The 18,992-nt window shown below is 30.1% G+C and overlaps 1 protein-coding gene and 1 long non-coding RNA gene across 3 annotated transcripts; one reads left to right on the top strand and one right to left on the bottom strand.

Annotated features, from left to right (window-relative positions):
* Positions 1 to 1,471: 1,471 nt before the first annotated feature.
* Positions 1,472 to 3,815, bottom strand: LOC133698204 (uncharacterized). Its single transcript, XR_009843028.1, has 2 exons — positions 3,689 to 3,815; positions 1,472 to 2,450 (listed from the first exon to the last, which is right to left on the bottom strand). It is a non-coding gene; the product is annotated as an uncharacterized LOC133698204 (long non-coding RNA).
* Positions 3,816 to 13,195: 9,380 nt separating this feature from the next.
* Positions 13,196 to 17,441, top strand: LOC133698828 (SHUGOSHIN 2-like). 2 transcript variants are annotated; one of them, XM_062121914.1, is made up of 9 exons: positions 13,196 to 13,685; positions 13,934 to 13,980; positions 14,201 to 14,309; positions 14,405 to 14,428; positions 14,525 to 14,593; positions 16,247 to 16,285; positions 16,387 to 16,483; positions 16,586 to 16,646; positions 17,031 to 17,441. In XM_062121914.1, the coding sequence occupies exons 1-9, from the start codon at positions 13,521 to 13,523 to the stop codon at positions 17,314 to 17,316; spliced, it is 897 nt and encodes a 298-aa protein (XP_061977898.1). In that variant the 5' UTR covers positions 13,196 to 13,520; the 3' UTR covers positions 17,317 to 17,441. The 2 variants fall into 2 exon arrangements, with proteins under 2 accessions (XP_061977898.1, XP_061977897.1); XM_062121913.1 differs by having other exon boundaries at positions 13,199 to 13,685; positions 17,016 to 17,441.
* Positions 17,442 to 18,992: the final 1,551 nt, after the last annotated feature.

Genomic DNA, 18,992 nt, shown 5'->3' with positions numbered 1-18,992 from the left:
TGACCCTTTTATCAAATTTTAATTTTTTTACAATTTCATCATTAAATCCATAATTTTAGTTTTTTATTTTTTCAAACTCGATCCTCATTCTCTTGATTTTTATTTTTTGTTTTGGATTCTTTTGTTAATTTTATTTTTCTTTTTAATTTTACCCTTCAATTCAAAGTTTTATGATATTTAAAGTTAGACCCTCAATATTTTGATTTTAAATTTTGACTCTTAACTTTTTTATCAAAATTTAATTTGTTTTCAATTTAATACATGGATCCATAATCTTGATTTTTTTTATTTCTTCAAGTTTGATCCCCATTCTATTGATTTTTATTTTTAATTTGGATTCTTTTGTTAATTTGATTTTTCCTTTTTGATTTTGCTATTTAATTCAAAATTTTAGGTTATCCTCTCATTTTTCGAGAATTGATTCGAGATAAGTATTGATCACGTTTCAGGTAGGTTGACTTGAGTTAACTGAAGTCAAATGATTTTTTTTTAAACCAACCATCAAGAATCATTGGGTTCTGATAGTAACTGACATAGATGGAAACAACACAGCAAAGACAGCAAAAACAAGCAACATAAAATTTTGAAAAATAAAGATCACACAAAAACTCTAATTCAAAATTTTATTACTAAATATCTTCTCTTCAATTAGTTTGTCTTTCTAGCAAATTTACAACTCCTTAAATAAATCTAAAAACCAACAAACTAACAAGGAAACATTAAAATAAAAGAAAAACAATAAAAATCCTAAACAAACAGGAAAAACATCCTAAATAATAATAAAAAATTATAAAATTATAAAATAAAAAATCATATATAAAAAGTCTTAAATAATTACTTTCAGGCTTTATTTGAAAACCTTTTCGACCTCTAATTGCTATAAAGTTTTTACCTATAAGATATAAGGCTTCAGTCCATCAACTAACTATAAGATCAAAAGTTATGTCTTGTTATAAAGGTATATATTAAAAAAGAAAACTCTTTTATCAATGTCATTATCTTCTTTTTTTGGACGATGCATTTTTTTTCCTTGGTAATCAACACTGACAGAATCGATGCATTGTAGGACCAATTGCATCCAAGATGGCTGAGCTGCTAAGAAAAATAAATGTTTTCTTCTCTGCTGGAGCTGATTAAGTAGTTTTTCTTTTTTAATCCAGAATTTAAGAACATTCTTATGAGCCGTGATTAGGCTTTTTGTGTTCAAACCATGCAGGTTCAACCATTGATCTCAAAAAAAAAAAAAGGGGTTTAAGCTGAAGCATCCCCTGAAAAACCATTTCCATCTTGAACATTTACACATGATGCTTGTCCATGAAAAAAAAGTCACACGAACATTCAGATACCCAGATCCATAAAGTGGCGTAGCTAACAGATCTAATAATAAACTACACCATTTTTTTTATGTTAAAGGTACCAAGAGAGGTGCGATTGTTAAAACCAAGTTACAGTCATTCTTGTCAAAATAGTATTTGCACCAAGCAACTATATCTATACATAATATTTTAGTAGCGGCCCGTGTCTTTTGGTATTTTTATTACCACAATCCATACATAGATATGAGATTTCGATAAAAAAAAACTTACAACCACAAAAAAGGTTTTACATAGTCTAATTGCTGCCCGCACAATAGGTAGCATATACTTTACATGAGGAATGGTCACAATTGTGTGAATCATTGTCCAAGGTAATTCTCCAAGCTTATGGGGTCTTTACGCAGTTCTAGCATATAGGGGCCTTTGCAATGTAGTTCTCCAAGTATATAGTTCTCCAAGTATATGGTCTTTACAATGCAATTATTCAAGTATATATAGGTCATAGCATGGCAGAAGCGATAAATACTGAACCAACTAGATCGCTTGTGTAACCTGACCGAGCCATTGAAGAGAATCATTTGTTGGATAAACACTGTCAGGTAACAAGTCCAATGAGACACCAACAAATGATTGTCTTCAATGGCTCAGGTCAGATTACACAAGTGACCTAGTTGACTCAACATTTAACTCTTCTGTCATGGCATGATCTGCATATGCTTGGATATCTGCATTGCAAAGACCATATGCTTGCAGAACTACATTGGATAAGCCCCTATATGCTAGCAGAACTGCATTATCAACAATTCACACAATTGTGACAATTCCTCACATAAACCCATATAAACAACAAGACTCATAAGAAAAAAGTGACCACCCAATGATTGGGTCAAGGATTATGATTAGAATAACAAAGGCAATAATTCTAGACATGTGCGGGCAGCAATTGATTTGAAGTGAGCAGCTTCAAGTTTAACTTCACATGCACTCTATGCAACATGGACGAGCACAGAAACAAAGAATATGGTTATGATAGCATCGTGTGTTCTAAATGGAGAGAGATCCATGTGTCAATTGGATAAAGGTAGCCAGCGCTGCAACGAGAGAGAGAGAAATCTGGCATGTTTGTCCATTCCCCTATAAAGTTAAAAAATGAAACTGCTTTAGATCCAGAAACAAGTAATAAATCTAGAAAGTTAAACTAAAAGAATTATCAGCATGAAAACAATGCCCAACTACTTGCAGTGTTTTTTTTAGGGGGAACGGAAGGAAGGGGTGGGGTTCCCCTTCATCATACATGCCACATGACCTATAACAATCAAAAGCCCATAAACCAACTTAGTTGATTCAAAAAATGAAAGCCACTTATTCTGGTTTTGTCCCAAATGCCGCTGCAACTTAATGCAGTTGCATAGCATGCATGAAGCATCTACCATGCCATGGTACTGCCAAACTCAGATACACATCTAACATCCCAAATGTAAAATTAGGGCGTCATGTTTCAAGCAAAAGATCAAAAAATCATACTAGAGATCCATCTACCAAAGGATCTGTGGGCATGAGTTGAAGAGAGGAGCTGTGGCTTGCTGAAACTCATTGATCACAACACAAGCGGCAGAAACGAGATGGGCTTGTGAAAGCGCCTACAGGTGATGGGTTGTTTAAGGATAAAATCCTTTACGTTTGGAAGTCAAAGAATTCTTGACCAGATTGCACCTATTTGTAGCCATTTCAAGATTTGATTTCAAGCTTCTCTTTTATATTTCTTCTTTCCTTCTCTTTCTGGACTGAATCCATTCTTGGATCAGTCTTTTCTCCAAACACTACACCTACCTCACCCAAACACCTTACATATTCCATCAAACACTTGAATTCTATATTGTATTGCAAAATTTATATTCAGGGAAGCTTCCCATCTGAATAAATTTGAGAGGGATACCGATGGATTTATTTACTGGGGAAGGCTTGAGCTACAGACAATTTATCACTTACCCACTTATAAAAATGTAAAGAAAGAAACAGAGTGGATCTGGTTGATTGGTCTAATTCCTTCTCTCCTCTCCTAGATCTGCATGGTTCAACTAATGAACCTAATTCCTATCCCTGTACCAGAAGTTTCATCATCCGTAACTTCTTATTCTAAACATTACCCAAATACCCATGAATTCAACCCAAATTAATTAACAAACTCTAGATTCTTTTGAGCTCTACACCCTAAAACCTGGGAAAAAGACTAAGATCTACCCTTTTCACATGTATCTATACAAGAAATCTCAGCAAATCTCAACCAGAAAGAGACTACAGACAAGAACCTATGAATAACAAACAAATTCACTTAGCAATTGAGCTTCATGGCTCAAAAGCAAAATACTTACTTGTGAGATTCTTGGAATAAAGCAATCCTCTCTCACAATCTCTTTACTGGAGCAGAAGGGAGAGAATTGGGGGGGGGGGGTGTTAATTCATCAGAAAAAATTGTTGATAATGTTAGGAAAAAAAAAAACAATATAAAAAGTAAAGTATTAATCAAAGCCAGCCAACCAATAATATAACCTTTTCCTTACCTAACATGTTCTTTGTCTTTTTATGGGTGGAGTAAAGATTTTTTTAAAAATTCTTTTAATTTTAAAATATATTACATTAATTATTTTTAAGCAATTTTTTTTTCTTTTTCACTTTTTCTTCTTTTAATTACAACTTTCAATTACTTAATTAAATAAAATTAGAGTTGCAATAATTGTAAAATTATTAAATCAAAAGAAAAGAAACTAAACTATAAAACATGAACAATAAGTCTGATCTAAAATTTTTACTAATATTTATTTTGATCCTAAATGAAAGTGAGATTTGTTGGAAAACAGGGTTAGAAAGAAAAGATAGTTGGCTATCATAATTCTAACCATAAAATGATTAATTTCGGTGCCCGATTATTTCATTTGACTAGGAGAGTTGGATAGTTATTACTATTCACTTCCAATTTGCTCGAAATAATAGATCAAGCTTGGAAAGATTTAGGATCTTCGATTGATTTTTCTTTTTTGATAGATTTTTGGCAACTTTAAAGGAACAAATGAGTTTATTGAGTTATATATGTTGTTTTTCATATGTTTTCAGGTCAAAATTGGTTTAAAAATAAGTTGTTTGGTCCAAAAAATGTAAGGCTATTTTCTACCCAGTTTTTGGCCAATTGAACAACTTAAAACTATGCAAGCAAACAACATGTCGTCTATCTCAACAGATAACACGGTGTGTGCTTTATTTATTTATTTTTAAAAATAAGGGGCAAATGACCCCTTAATAATAATAATAATAATAATAATAAGCAAGGTCAGACGTATGGGTCTTGCCTCCAAGCCCACGTGCGCCTAGCTTGCTATTAAAAGGTCAGGCACCGAGCCTCACTTTTTTTCTTTTTATTTTTTTATTTGGTTTTGACATGATTTTTAAATAATATTATAAATTTTTATTTGAGTTTTAATAATTTGTTTTTCAATTATTATATATCTAATATGAAAATAATAATAATAATAATAATAATAATAATAATAATAATAAATTGTTCATTAAAAATTGATTTAATTTTTTCTTGTTTTTTAAATTTCTAAATAGATTTTGAACATAATTCTAACACATTTATGATTTTTTCAACTTTCAATCACACATAAAATATGGATATAATATTTTGATTTTTTAATTTGCTTTAGCAATCATAATTATTTTTAACGGAAACAATGATAAACAAGAAAGATGTTAATAAGAAAATTGATTTTAGACTTGAGAAATATATGTTTTGTGATTATTTAAAATGATTTGTTTTTTTTTAAAAACTATTATTCTATAATTAGATAAATTTTTTTTGAAAAGTCACATGTGACATGAGATTAAATATCTTAATATACATCTTTATTTTAGCTTCATAACTCAATCTTAGGTTTATATTAACAAATTTATTATTATTTATTAACACATATAATTCTTGATTTATTTTATTGAACATATATATTAGCCTTATTTTGCAATGAAAATTTATATTGATGATTTTTTTTTTCAAAATGATTGTGCTTTTAGCTTTAATAAAAATGCCAAATAATTCTTCAGGATCTGGACTCTTTTTTTTTTCAAAAGAGTTTTAGTCCTTTCATTGCGTAGCACGAACATGCAAACTAGTAACATACTAAACAAAATGGCCAACAAAATAACATAAATTATATATAATAACAAACTTAAATAGAACTCAGTAATATAGGGTTGAATTATTTTTTTTTCATCTTTGACCATACGCATGTGTGATCCATATCTCAAGTTTAGTGCCCCTTAAATAGACTTAATTGTTATACATTTAAAAGGTCTTAAAAGACACAAAAGAAATTTTTGGTAAAGATGAGACTCTTAAAATGTTTAAACATTATAAGAATGGAGTTAAAAATCAACTTAACAATAAAATAAAGGAAATAAAAAGTGATAAAGATGGGGAATACAAAACACATTTTGATAAATTTTGTTTTTAAAATGGTATTATTCATGAAACCACTGCTCATTATGCACCACATTAAAATGACATAAAAACCAAACACTTATAGCAATAATGCATGCTATGTTGATAAGTTATTGAGCCCCTTGAAACTTGTAGGGGAAGGCAATTATAACTGTCAACTATATACTTAACAAAGTATCTCATAAAAAATTTGAAAAAAACACCTTATGAATTATGAAAAGAAAGAAAAACTTCCTACATATAATTCAAAGTGTGGGGGTGTCTTGTAAAGGTGCTAGTATATAATCCTAAAAACCTCAAGATAAGATCTAAAACTATAGATTATGTTTTTATCGATTATGTTTATAATAGTAATGCATATCAATTTATTGTACATAAGTCAAGTATAAAGAACATTCATCCTAATATTATAATGAAATCAAGGAATGCTACATACTTTGAAGATGTGTTTTCATTTAAAAAAACATAAGAAAATTGTTCACTTATGAGAATGATAAAGACGCTAGTTCAAGTTGTCATATTCAACTAAAAGATGATGAAGTTGGGCATAGAAGGAGTTAAAGGAAAAAAACAACCAAAATATTTATTTTTAAATTTCTAACATACTTGTTAGAAAATAAACCTCAGACCTACTCCAAGACAATGTCTTGTCCTAAAGCTTACTAGTGAAATAAAGTAGTCAATATTGAAATATAATATATTATAAATAATCATACATGGAAACTAATGGATTTTCTACCTGAAAGTAAACTACCAGGCCATAAATGAATCTTTAAAATAAAGATGAAAGCTAATAAAACTATTAACAAATACAAAACAAGACTTGTTGTTAAAGAATTCAAACAATAAGAAGGTGTGGACTATTTTATTATATCTTTCTCTATGTGAAAAATAACTTCCATACGAATGCTAATAACCATTTTATCTATTAACAAGCTTGAAATACATCAAATTGATATAAAAACAACTTTCTTAAATGATGACCTAAAAAAAGATGTTCACATAGAATAACTCAAGGGGTTGGTTATTAATGGATAAGAAAAAAAATCTTGTAAGATTGTCGAATCATTATGTAATTTGAAATAAGCATCCAAACAATGACATGAAAAATTTGATAAAATTATATTGTCAAATGAGTTCAAAATCAATGAAGTTGATAAATGTGTTTATGTGAAAAACATAAATAAAGATTATGTCATTGTATATCTCTATATAGATAATATGCTCAATTAATCTCTAGTTGCTTGTCATCTTTGGCTCATTTAACTCGTGATTATTTGATTTATGTACATTATTTACTAGAGATATTAATTAATGCGAGTAAAAACTGAAGTAAAATTAACAGTAATGTGAATGAGGATCTGTACTAGAGATATGGCAAGAATAGTTTCACAAATAAACACCCCATGTCTTTTTGACCACTAGTTTGATTTCGAACATTGGATTGGACAAAAGCTAAATTTTAGTCAAAACCAGGTAAATATACTTCTGAAAAAGATCACAACTTCTGTCTTTCACATTTACAAAAATGAGCAAACCCGATGAATATTTTCATGAATATTTACAAGAGAAAACCCTAACTCTTGTAAAAAACGACATCACTTCTATATTTATATAGGCGGAATTATACATGTATTTATTACATTAAAAAAGAATTTTAAATTCTATTAAGACTTTACACTCATCATCCTCTATGTAATAAAACACATTGAATACTATTAGAATATAATCCAAAATTAATTATCAGTGTCCAACACATATTAAACTTAAAGATAAGCTTCTTGTTAATCCAAAGTAGGGTTCTCATTACCAGTATCTTTAATTACACATTTCGGCCTCATTCTACTTGTTGTTTCATGTTTTTAAATAGTCCTTTTATGAATAGATCCGCTAAATTATTTACAGACTTCACATAGAAAATGATGATTACCCTATTTGTAATCAACTTTCGAACATATTCATGTCAAATACTTATATATCTTGATTTACCATTATAAATATTTCTGTAAGCTCAAGACATAGTTCCTTCACTATCATAGTATAAAAAAATAATTGACATTAGATTATGGCCACAACTTAATATCTAACAACACATTTCTTATCCATTCTGCTTCTTTACTTGCAGCAATTATATCAACAAATTCTAATTCCATGATAGAATGAGAGATACACGTTTGTTTCTTAGATACCTAAGATATTGCACCTTCTCTAAGTGAAAAAAAAACTCATTCTGATATGGACTTATTATCACTCAAACTAGTTCTCCAACTTTCATCACAATATTCTTCCAACATAACAAAAAATCAAAATTAAACAAGCCCAAATTGATCATTCTTTTGAGATAACCAAATAATTTTTTTTCTAACCTTTTAATGATTTGTATTCGGTTTGCTTGTTTATCTTGATAACTTGCATATAACAAAAGTTATATTCAGTCTTGTATAATGCATAACATACATAAGACTTTCAATGGCACAACATATTCTAATTGTGGTAATGTTTTATCATAATTATCATTAAACTTCACTCTAGAGTCAAATGAGGTATTAATCTCTTTTATATTGAGATGATTATACTTATTAAGAATTTTCTCAATATATTGTGACTGATTAAGTGCATAATCACTACTATGTTTCTTAACTTTGATACCTAAAACTGTATCCACTTTACCAAGATCTTTCATTTTAAAAATAAAAGTGAGATGCCTTTTAGTTTTAACTATTCCAATCATATTAGTGCTAAAGATTAACATGTCATTTATGTAGACACAAATAATCATACCAAACTCTTTTGTAAATTTAGAATAAATACATTTATTGACAACATTATGATGAAAACAATTTAACATAATTGCTTTGTCAAACTTTACTTGCTATTATTTTGAAGCTTGTTTTAAACCATATAGAGATTTTACCCTTTACGGCTGATTAAGTGCATAGTTACTACTATATTTCTTAACTTTGATACTTAAAATTGTATCCACTTCACCGAGATCTTTCATTTTAAAAATAAAAGTAAGATACCTTTTGGTTTTAACTATTCCAAACATATTGATGTTACCTATTAACATGTCATCTATATAGAGACAAATAATCATACCAAAGTCTTTTGTAAATTTGGAATAAATACATTTATCGGTACCATTGTGATAAAAACCATTTAACAGCATTGTTTTGTCAAACTTTACATGCCATTATTTCAAAGCTTATTTTAAACCATATAGAAACTTTACCAATTAACATACTTTTTTTCTCAATTTTAAGAAGTACAAAACTCTCAAGTTGTTCCATATACACTTTTTCCTTTAGATCTTCATTTAAAAAAGTCATCTTAACGTTCATTTGATGAACATATAATTTATAAGTTAATGCTAAAATAAATAAAACTATAATGGATGTAATTCTTACCACTAGAGACTAAGTGTCGAAAATTATAATCAACATATTTTCTGAGTAAAGCCTTTGACAACTAATATTGCCTTGAAAGATTATATAGAACTATTAGTATTGTATTTTCTTCTAAACATTCACTTACATTCTATTGACTTGTAACTTGAAGAAAAATCTACCAGGACCCAAGTATTGTTAGACAATATTGAATCTATTTTATCATTTACCATTTTTTTTTCCAAAAAGGTAACATCCCTAGAAGATATAACTTCACAAAATGTCTTTGTATCATCTTCCATATTTAGAATCATAAGTTTCCTTTTCAATATTGTGTTTCTATCAACTTACACAAAAAATACAATTGAATAAGTATAAATGAAATATGTATGTATCTAAGTGTTTTTCCTTTAACTTTTTGACTCCTTCTAAGTTCACTTGAACCTATTACTTTCGAGTTTTTATGTTTTTTTTCACTTAAAGTTGAGATGAGAGTTATTATTGTTAGATCTGGTTTTTGCATTTTGAATCACTTATAAATTTATTTTCAATAAATTCAACACGTACAAATTCAACTTTCACATTATTTTCATCCAAAAGCCTATAAGCTTTTTAACTTTGTGTATAACTAATAAAAACACTTTTAAGACCTCTAAGTCCTAATTTTTTTCTTTAAGGATCAAAATATTTATAAATAGCTACACACTCCTACACTTTAATATAATTCAGATTTGGTTTTCTACCATTTTATGCTTTATAAAGAGAAATATTTAATTTCTTAAATAATACTCTTCTATGAAATAGTACTAAATTATCTCTTTATAATTCAGTACTCTTTCATATTTGGTTACTGCATGTCACTTTATAAAGTGACATGTAGTAAGCAAAGCTTTACCCCACAAATTATTTGGTAACTCAGTATTCAAAAGCATGGCACTAACCATATCCACTAAGGTCATATTTTTCCTTTCAACAAGTTTATTATGTTGTGATGTATATGGTGCAGTCATTAGATGAATTATTCTATTAAAATGTAGAAAACTCCCTAAAAAGTATTCACAACCTCTATCACTTCTAAGAATTTTATTTCTCATATCCTTTTGATTTTCTACCATTTTCTTGAATTTTTAGAATTTCTCAAAGGCTTCATCTTTAGATCTTAACAAGTAAACATAAGTAAAATAAGAATAATCATTAATGAAAGTTATGAAATATCTTTTCACCTTCTTTGTTAACATATCATTTATTTCACAGATATCAGAATACACTATACACTAATTCAAGTAATTGAGAATTTATTTCGACCTTAGAAAAAGGCGTTTTAGTCATCTTAGCTTGAATACATACTTCACATTTATCATTATCATCATGCTTACACATGTATTTCAAATATTTATAATTTAGATGATATAATCTAGCATGCTAAAGAGAAGAGTAGATTCAGCCATATAAACATAAACAACATTGATTTTATTAATACTGAACTTAAACATAATATCACAAGAATAACTCTTTTCCCATAAACATCCCACTCTTAATTACAATAACCTTACCAGACTTTAAAACAATCTTGAACCCTTTATTGCTCAAAAAAAGATTAGCAGATATAAGATTTTTTTTAATTTCAGGAATATGAAACATTGAATAAATATAATTTTTGTCTAGAAGTAAAGTACAATTTAATATTTCATTTTCTTAAAACATTGGGAGAATTATTGTTAGCCATCAAGACCTTTTCAAGTTTCTTTAATTCTTTATAAGTCTTGAACCATGTTTTGGTGTTGTAGACATGTACTATTGCACCAGAATCTAATAATGTAGTAAATCTTCAATAAAGTAAGCAGGAACACTATTTTGTCCATCTACCTTGTGTAATTCGTACCGTCAAAATGATCCAGTTGAGTTTTGACATTCTTAGTTACCATGTTTATCTCTATAATAAACACATTAAAATTATTAGTAAATTGTTTGGGTATGGAAATAAATAAAGAGTAAAATCAATTGGCAAATAGGTGTGAAAACACTGTCTTTAAGGTATTTATTTGTCTTACATAGAGACAACATCTTCAGGATACAAATAAGCTCTCTAAACCTCTTAAATAATAAGAAAAGAAAAAGAAAAGAAAATACTTTTTTGTATATCTTTTTTTCTTTGTGTAGTAACAGGTTTATATAGACTTGAAATATTATAATAAAATTATATGATTGTTAATGAAACTATATGACTATTAATAAGACAATTATATTTTGAATTAAATTGAATAGTTGTTATTTAGTTTTATCCCAACAATCACAAATACCAAAATTAATTATGAAAAAATAAAAGAAATGAACTAAAAAAATAACCTCACTAACAAATTAAGTCTCGAGTTACAAGTGTCAAGTATCATCTTTTGATATTATAAATATTCATATAATGGCATTAGGAAGCCCACTAGAAGAGTTTATCCACCATGACTTTCACTTAATTTACTACATAATAGAAACATACACTTATAAACACTTAGGATTTAGTGTTTCTTTCTAATATGAGATATAAATCTTCTTTTTTTCACTTATAAACTACACCAACACGCTACGCTGCGAGTCAAATAAAAAAAAGTAACAAAAGATATCCAAGTTGTAGAGAATTATTTGACTTTTTTATTGAATTCGGCTTAGCAGATCAACCTTAAAACCTCTTAATTTGACTCCTTACTCGGCTTAGATTTAAAATAAAACCATGTAAGAGTTGTCTCGATATGATCTAGTCAACTTGGTTGATCCAAAGACAACCTGATCATTTTAAGTTTGTGGATGAAATTGACATATAAAAGAAAACTCTCGATCTGATTCGATCTGATTCATTGCCTAGCTTAGGTTTAAATTTAAACGAAGTGGGAGTTATCCCAATGTGACTTATTCGACTTGACAAGTCCAAAGATAACCTGATCGACCCAAGTTTGTGGATGAAATTGAGAAAAAATAGATGAAATTAACATAAAATATAAATCTCTCGGCCTAATTCATTATCTAGCGCGAGTTTAAAATTAAATCATGTGGGAGTTGTCCCAATATAAACCAATCGACTTGACAGGTCTAAAGACAACTTGGCCAACCTAAGTTCATGGTGAAATTGAGAAAAAAAATGAAATTGACATAAAAAAAACTCTTGACCTGACTCATTGTCTAGTTCGGGTTTAGAATAAATCAAATGGAAGTTATCTCGATGTAATCCAGTTGACCCGATTGGTCTAAAAATAACCTAAACGACTATTTTAAAAAGTCTGAAGATGAAATTGAAAAAAAAACAAAATTAAAAAAAATAAAGAAAATAAAAGGAAAAATAAGGGGTTTAAACTATTTATATAAACAATAAAACTCCATTAAAAATCCCATTTTATTTATTATAAAACATAATTTGATATAAATTAATTGTCATGAAGGTTAGTGGCCAATGGATTGTTGCTAACGTTCAAGATTATTTACTTCTTTGGTTCGATATCAAAAGCAAAATGAACTATCCTTATTTGAATAATTTTAATTATTTTTCATAACCTGATATTTTATATTTTAATTTCAAGACTTTGAATATATAATAACTAGGAAATATTAAAAAAAAAACATCTTTTGAAGAAACTAAAGAAGTCTTAAGAGTATTACTTATTTTGAATAAATAAACAAAGAGGAACAAATGAGCTACTTGTAATTACATATAATTTGAATTCATTAAAGAAAAAAGGATTAAATTTAAATGAAGCATAATAAATATAAACGAATGTGTTAGTATATTAAATAGAAAAACAATTATAATAATGATTAGACAAGGGGAAAAAAGGTTGTTAATTTGAAAAGGAAAATTCAAGAAAAAAGTACCTATAAAAAGAAAAAGGAAAAGGAAAAAAGAAAAAGAAGAGATTCCGAAGAAGGTTCGGAAATTCAAAAAAGAGGTTCGGATAGATATTGGCGCTTAGCTTCAGGAAGCCGTTAGAACTCCAAACCTGCTCTCCATACATACGGTAATGTTTTCCTTCTATTGGCCCTCTCTCCTTTATTTCTCTTTCGTTTTCTTTGGACCAAACCAAAAACTTGATTCCACTCCCAAATTAAACACTTTCCCTTTTCGTTGATCCATTCCCTTCTCTTTATCTCTTTCTCTAATACTTTGAAACCATTTGATTTCTTGTATCAACTCTGTCTTGAAGATTTTTGGTTTCTTTTTCTTTTGCTCTAGAAGCCAGTTTTGGACCCAAAAACACCATCCGCTTCACTTGCCTTTAATTTCTGTAGAAATCGCATTTTCTTCCATATCCTTTTATTGGGGTGTCAAAGAGGAGTTAGAAAAGCATGAAGGGAGAAAGAATGGAAAAAAGATCATCATTTGGTAACATAATGAGGAGAAGGCTCTCTGATATTACCAACACTCAGTCACAATCCAAATTTGTTGGCCTCATAGAAGAACAGCCAAGGATTCCTGAATGTACTCAAGACTTAATTGATCAGCTTCTTCTGGTACGCATCTCATTTTCTTTTTTCTTTTGGGTCATTTACTATGAATGCACATGCATATATGGGGATATGTCCTTAAGATTGTACGGGAAGAATTAGTCTGGTTGATTCGAAACCTAGTACTAGAATGTCCCTTGTCGGCGAGAAAATGAAAGAAATGAAATGGGTTGATTTCTTTTAGTGGTGCGGTAATCCTTTTTGTGGAATGAACCTTGCATTGAGTTGGCTTTTGTGTCTTTATTTTTTTTTAGGTGAAACAGGAAAAGGCAATGCTGCTGAAACTGGTAGAAGAGAGAAAGTATCCTTTGATTGCCTTATTTATTCTTTGGTTTGTTTAATTGCCTTTGTGTGTTTCTTTGTTTGTTTGGTTGTAGAGAAAGTAAATATGGGAAATTGGACAGGTAAGAAACCTTACTCATTTCACTATTTGGGATTTGGGATCTTAGAAAAAGATTGCACGTCTAACACAAACAACCAAATTTTGATGGATTTGGATTTTCTTAACTATGATTGAACAGTAAAATTATAGAATTGAGTGGAAATAAATTGCGGGATCTGCGAATGAATTATCAGAATTTGCAGTTGCAGAACTGGAATCTTGCTCAATCAAACAGCCAGATGTTAGCAGTATGTTTCTTCCATGCATCAATATTTAAAGCTAATCTCATTTGCAGTAGTATAATTTTGAGTGATATTTGATTGTATTCTTTCTTATTTAACAGGAGCTTAATTTAGGAAGAGAAAAGGTGAGTTTGTTTGAAACACCAACTGCTTGCCTTGAATTCTAGTCTTTTGTTTCCTTTGGTATGAGCCTGATTCAGGAACTGGTATTGTCATTTCAGCTGAAGGCACTGCAGCACGAAGTTGTATGCAAGGATGCCTTACATAAAGCTAGAAATCTAGAAGCTCAGGTTAGTTTCACTTTCATCCTGCTATTCATCGTCAGAGTCCATTAAAATGGTTGAGTGTGAGATGCAGCAGAACACACGCAACTCTGCATATTCTGTTTCATGGCATTGCATTATCGAGTGATACAGAAAGTGAAAACGAGTAGAATACTGTTTTAGGACTTTAATTAATTCAGGATAAAACCAATCTCATTGATAAATTCCGTAAATGCTTGTAACCCAAGAGTGGACTGGATACTATCCATCACAAGCTGTGGTTTAGAAATGCCTCGATGCTTGGCAAGAGTCATGCCTTCCCTGGTTTACTGCAATGTCTTCTGTTAATGTATATAATGTATACATTTGTTCCACATCGGTTAGAATGAGATAGACTAGACTATAAATAGCATACCTCTCTTGTAAACGAATCATACCATTCAATACAATCATGCTACAATTCTGTTAATGTATATACTTGAGGAACACTAATATAGTGGCTCTGATACTAAGTTGAATTTAAGAGAGGGAGGGAGCGAGACAATACAAAGAGAAAAGAATTGTATTGAATGATGTGATTTGTTTACAAGAGGTGTATCTAGTCTAGCCTAAGTGGAAGGTTTCTCCTTCTAATCGATGTGGGCAAACATATCATATACAGTGACAAGTATTGTTATCTTATAGTTACTTGTCCTGACATCTCTTATATTACTAGTCAATTCTTCTCTCCTCTTTGCACGCCCTATTATGTCTCCGTGACATCTCTTTGCCCACTCTTCACCTGAGCTTCTTGCCTACTCGGGCAGTTGACCCCACTGATTGTAGATTCACAACTGGCTATTACTTCTTCCTTGGTGATTCTTTTATTTCTTGAGCAGCAAGAAGCAACTAGTTGTTACTCGATCCAGCACAGAATTCGAGAATTGCGCCTTCACTGATACAAATTTGGAACTTCTTTTGCTTCGATTGTTACTTTAAGAGATGGGTGTCACTCATTTTACTTCCACTATCATCAGCTGTGATTATCAGAGTGCTATCTAGATTGTTCACAATGTTATATTTCATTAACGCACAAAACATATTAAGATTGATTGTCACTTTGTGCATCACCATCTCACTCATAGCACCATTGGACTATTGTCAGTTTCTTTTGTTGGTTAAACTACTGATATCTTCACTAAGTTGCGTACTCCTGAATGTCTTCAGAATTTAGTTTCAAGCTCAAGTTGGTCTCCATTTTACCACCTTGAGTTTGTCCCATATCAGTTAGAACGAGAAACCTTCCCCTCGGCTAGACTACTCTTTTGTAAACAAATCACACCATTCAATACAATATTCTTCTCTTTATATTGTCTGATCACTCCCTCTCTTAAATTCAACTTCTTCTATGCAATTTCATGAGGGATTTTAATCTTTTTCAGCCACACGCTTCTTCTTCCGGTATGATAAACTTTGGCTTTATAGAAAAATTAATCTCTTCCTCCAATCATAGTCGCGTTGAACGGTTTTAAATCAACATGGACATGTGCATTTGGAGCAAGTTTGACTCCAATTCAGTGACATTTCGAAACATATAGGAAAGGGATCAAGGGAACATATTTTAGTGCCAGACCTGAACTGGTTTTAATTGGATGAAAGTGTCCCTTAATGTCATTGACAATGAATCTTGTTGTTATGCAGGGAAAAGCAGACGTGAACTGTCAAAATGCTGTCTCCCAGGTGAGTCTCTTCAACTTTATGTGTGTCAACAAAATTGTTAAAACCATTCATAGCTTCTTACTTTTTTATCACTTGAGCACATTATACATTGTTGGTTCAAGGAAGTGGAAAAGATAGAAGAAGCAGAATGCTTGCCAGAAGCTAGCAATGATATCAAACCCTGTGGTCGCAGCGGAAGGCGCACAGGAAGAAGTCGATGTAAGCATTTTGACCTAAAATGGCTTCTGAATGCCAAGTAGTTTCTTTTGTTTCTCAATTGCTTGCGCAAGGTACTCAACTCTCAAATGACTTGCTGTGCAGCCATGGGCCCTTCTACAACAAATCGAAAAACTGCAGAAAAAGAGAAGACTGAAACCAAAAGGTTATTCACTTCCACCAGTTTCTCAACAATCAAGTCTTAAATACTAAATGGAAATGGGTCTTGAACGCGGTATTCCATTCTCCATGGGGCTAAAACCTTGCAAGTTTATGTAGAAAACCATTTTGTTAGGGTGATATTCTACTAATAAAAGGCTTGCTTCCTATATTCTAGTAATAAAAGGCTTGCTCCCTATATTGGAGATTAGGAACATTGAGAACATTAGAAGCAAGTTAACAAGAAAATGAGCACTATGCCAAGTTCTTGAACATTTTTTGGTGTTTCACCGTTCTGTATCACGCCACAATCGTTGTAATTGTACATTTTCGAAAGTACATTAACCTTGAAGCCTGCATTTCCCCTGTGCTGCAGGCGTTGTGTGCGAAGGCAATCTGCTAGGTTTAAATCCCAAGAGCGGGAACCTGCCGAGAAGTTATTCGAGATTGAGGTTGCCAAGTTTCCAGTTTCAAGAGATAAGTCAAAGAAAGAAAATGGTCTAACTTCATCTATCACGAAGGAAGAAACTTGTGGAGCAGGAAATGAAGCACAGGTATCGCTTAGATCTTCTATCGGAAGGCCATTGCGAAGAGCAGCCGAGAAGGTGCAATCCTACAAAGAAGTTCCGGTTAATGTAAAAATGCGCAGAGCAGAATTCACGAATGTACAACTCTGAGTATTCGAAGAGTTATTTTTATATTACATGTTTTCTAAATACAACATTGTGTAATCTATGGATGATTGGGGTTTGTGTTGTTTTCCTATATATTTATATCATAGGTGGTTGTAAGTTGTTCATAATTTTATTTTACTGCAAAAAGGTTTAAGAGATAACCAGCACAACTCAACAATTCAATATTTAAATTATTAGGTGAGATTCTAAGATATAATTTATATTTTTTTCTAACATATTTTTTGAACTTGACACTTGTATAGACTTACGTTATTTTTTACTTAATTTTTTATTAAATAAATAGGAATAATAAAATTCGAACTCGTAACCGCTTGAATATCAAGATTCGATATTATATCAAAGAACTATCTCAACCTAATAACTTAAATTACAGGTGAGGTTTTAAGATATAATTTATATTTTTCTCATATATATATATATATATATATATATAGACCATGATAAAACATAAACCATCAGGAAAAATGAATTAATCAATAATATCCTGGGCATTCATGAAGCAAAATTCTTTAAAATTCATGGATATGCAGTGCAAACACACCATGGATGAATCTATGATGGTCAGGGCCGTCACTTGAGTTTTAGGACGTGATGTTCAAGCCCCCAAGCTGTATCAATGAAGACCAGATAAGAGGACAGCAAGCCCATCCAATGAAATTAGACACCACACCACACCACACTGGATTTTTTTGGGAAAAGGTAGAGTGACCCAACTCTTCTTCACGCATGATTGCATTATCTGTTCATGTTCATAAACTTAGAGGTATACTAATATTAACATTTCTCATTTTGGTATTCCAACCTTTTCAATTAAGCACTTTCTTTAATCTTTCATTTTCTAATATGGTTTTATTTTTTAGTAAAAGTGCCCTCCAAACCAGTAATAAACAAAGATATCTTAAACCAAAATAAGTTTTTTTACTAAGAAAAAAGGCTTTTAGTTAATGTATGCTGCCTAAGTATTGCAGCGAGATTATAAAATATATTATGATTAATCAAGATTAATAAATAAATTATTAACATAATTTATTATTATTATTATTTTAATAGAAAAAATGGGAAAACATGTGATGGAAAAATAAACAGAGGGTTTTTATAGATGTGCACGATTGCAACAATCGAGAAGTCAGTGTACTAAAATAGAAAAAAGATTATACTTTCTTGTATTTGATTGAGAAAAAAAATATTAAGTTGATATACTTAAAAAAATATTAATTTCCTTTTGTTTTACTATTCATCCTTTCATATTAATTATGGTATATCCAAACCAGAATTAATATTTTTTGTTTTTTTTTTGTTCTTACCTGAATATTCTCATACTCTTTTAAAGAATAAGACTAGTTTTATTTGGGGTTCGTGGTTGCCCATCCCAATAAATATGTTTTCTAGGGATCAAATTTATGTTCTCACCCTTACAGGGTTTAATTAAAAAAAAAACTATGTATTGAGATTAAAAAATCTTTAAATTTCTTATCATAAGAGTTATTTGAAATATATATATATATATATATATATATATATATATGACAGTTAAAAGTATTATAAATGATCTAATAGACGCGCTTTGAAATATTGTGTTTGTGTATTTAAGAAAATAAATAACAAGAAGTGATTTTTTTAATTATTATGCTGATTTATTAAGATTAATGTATAATTTT

The sequence above is a fragment of the Populus nigra genome, chromosome 7 (genome assembly GCF_951802175.1).
Source record: "Populus nigra chromosome 7, ddPopNigr1.1, whole genome shotgun sequence".
Lineage (NCBI taxonomy): Eukaryota > Viridiplantae > Streptophyta > Magnoliopsida > Malpighiales > Salicaceae > Populus > Populus nigra.
This window is presented reverse-complemented; position numbering and strand designations above follow the sequence as displayed.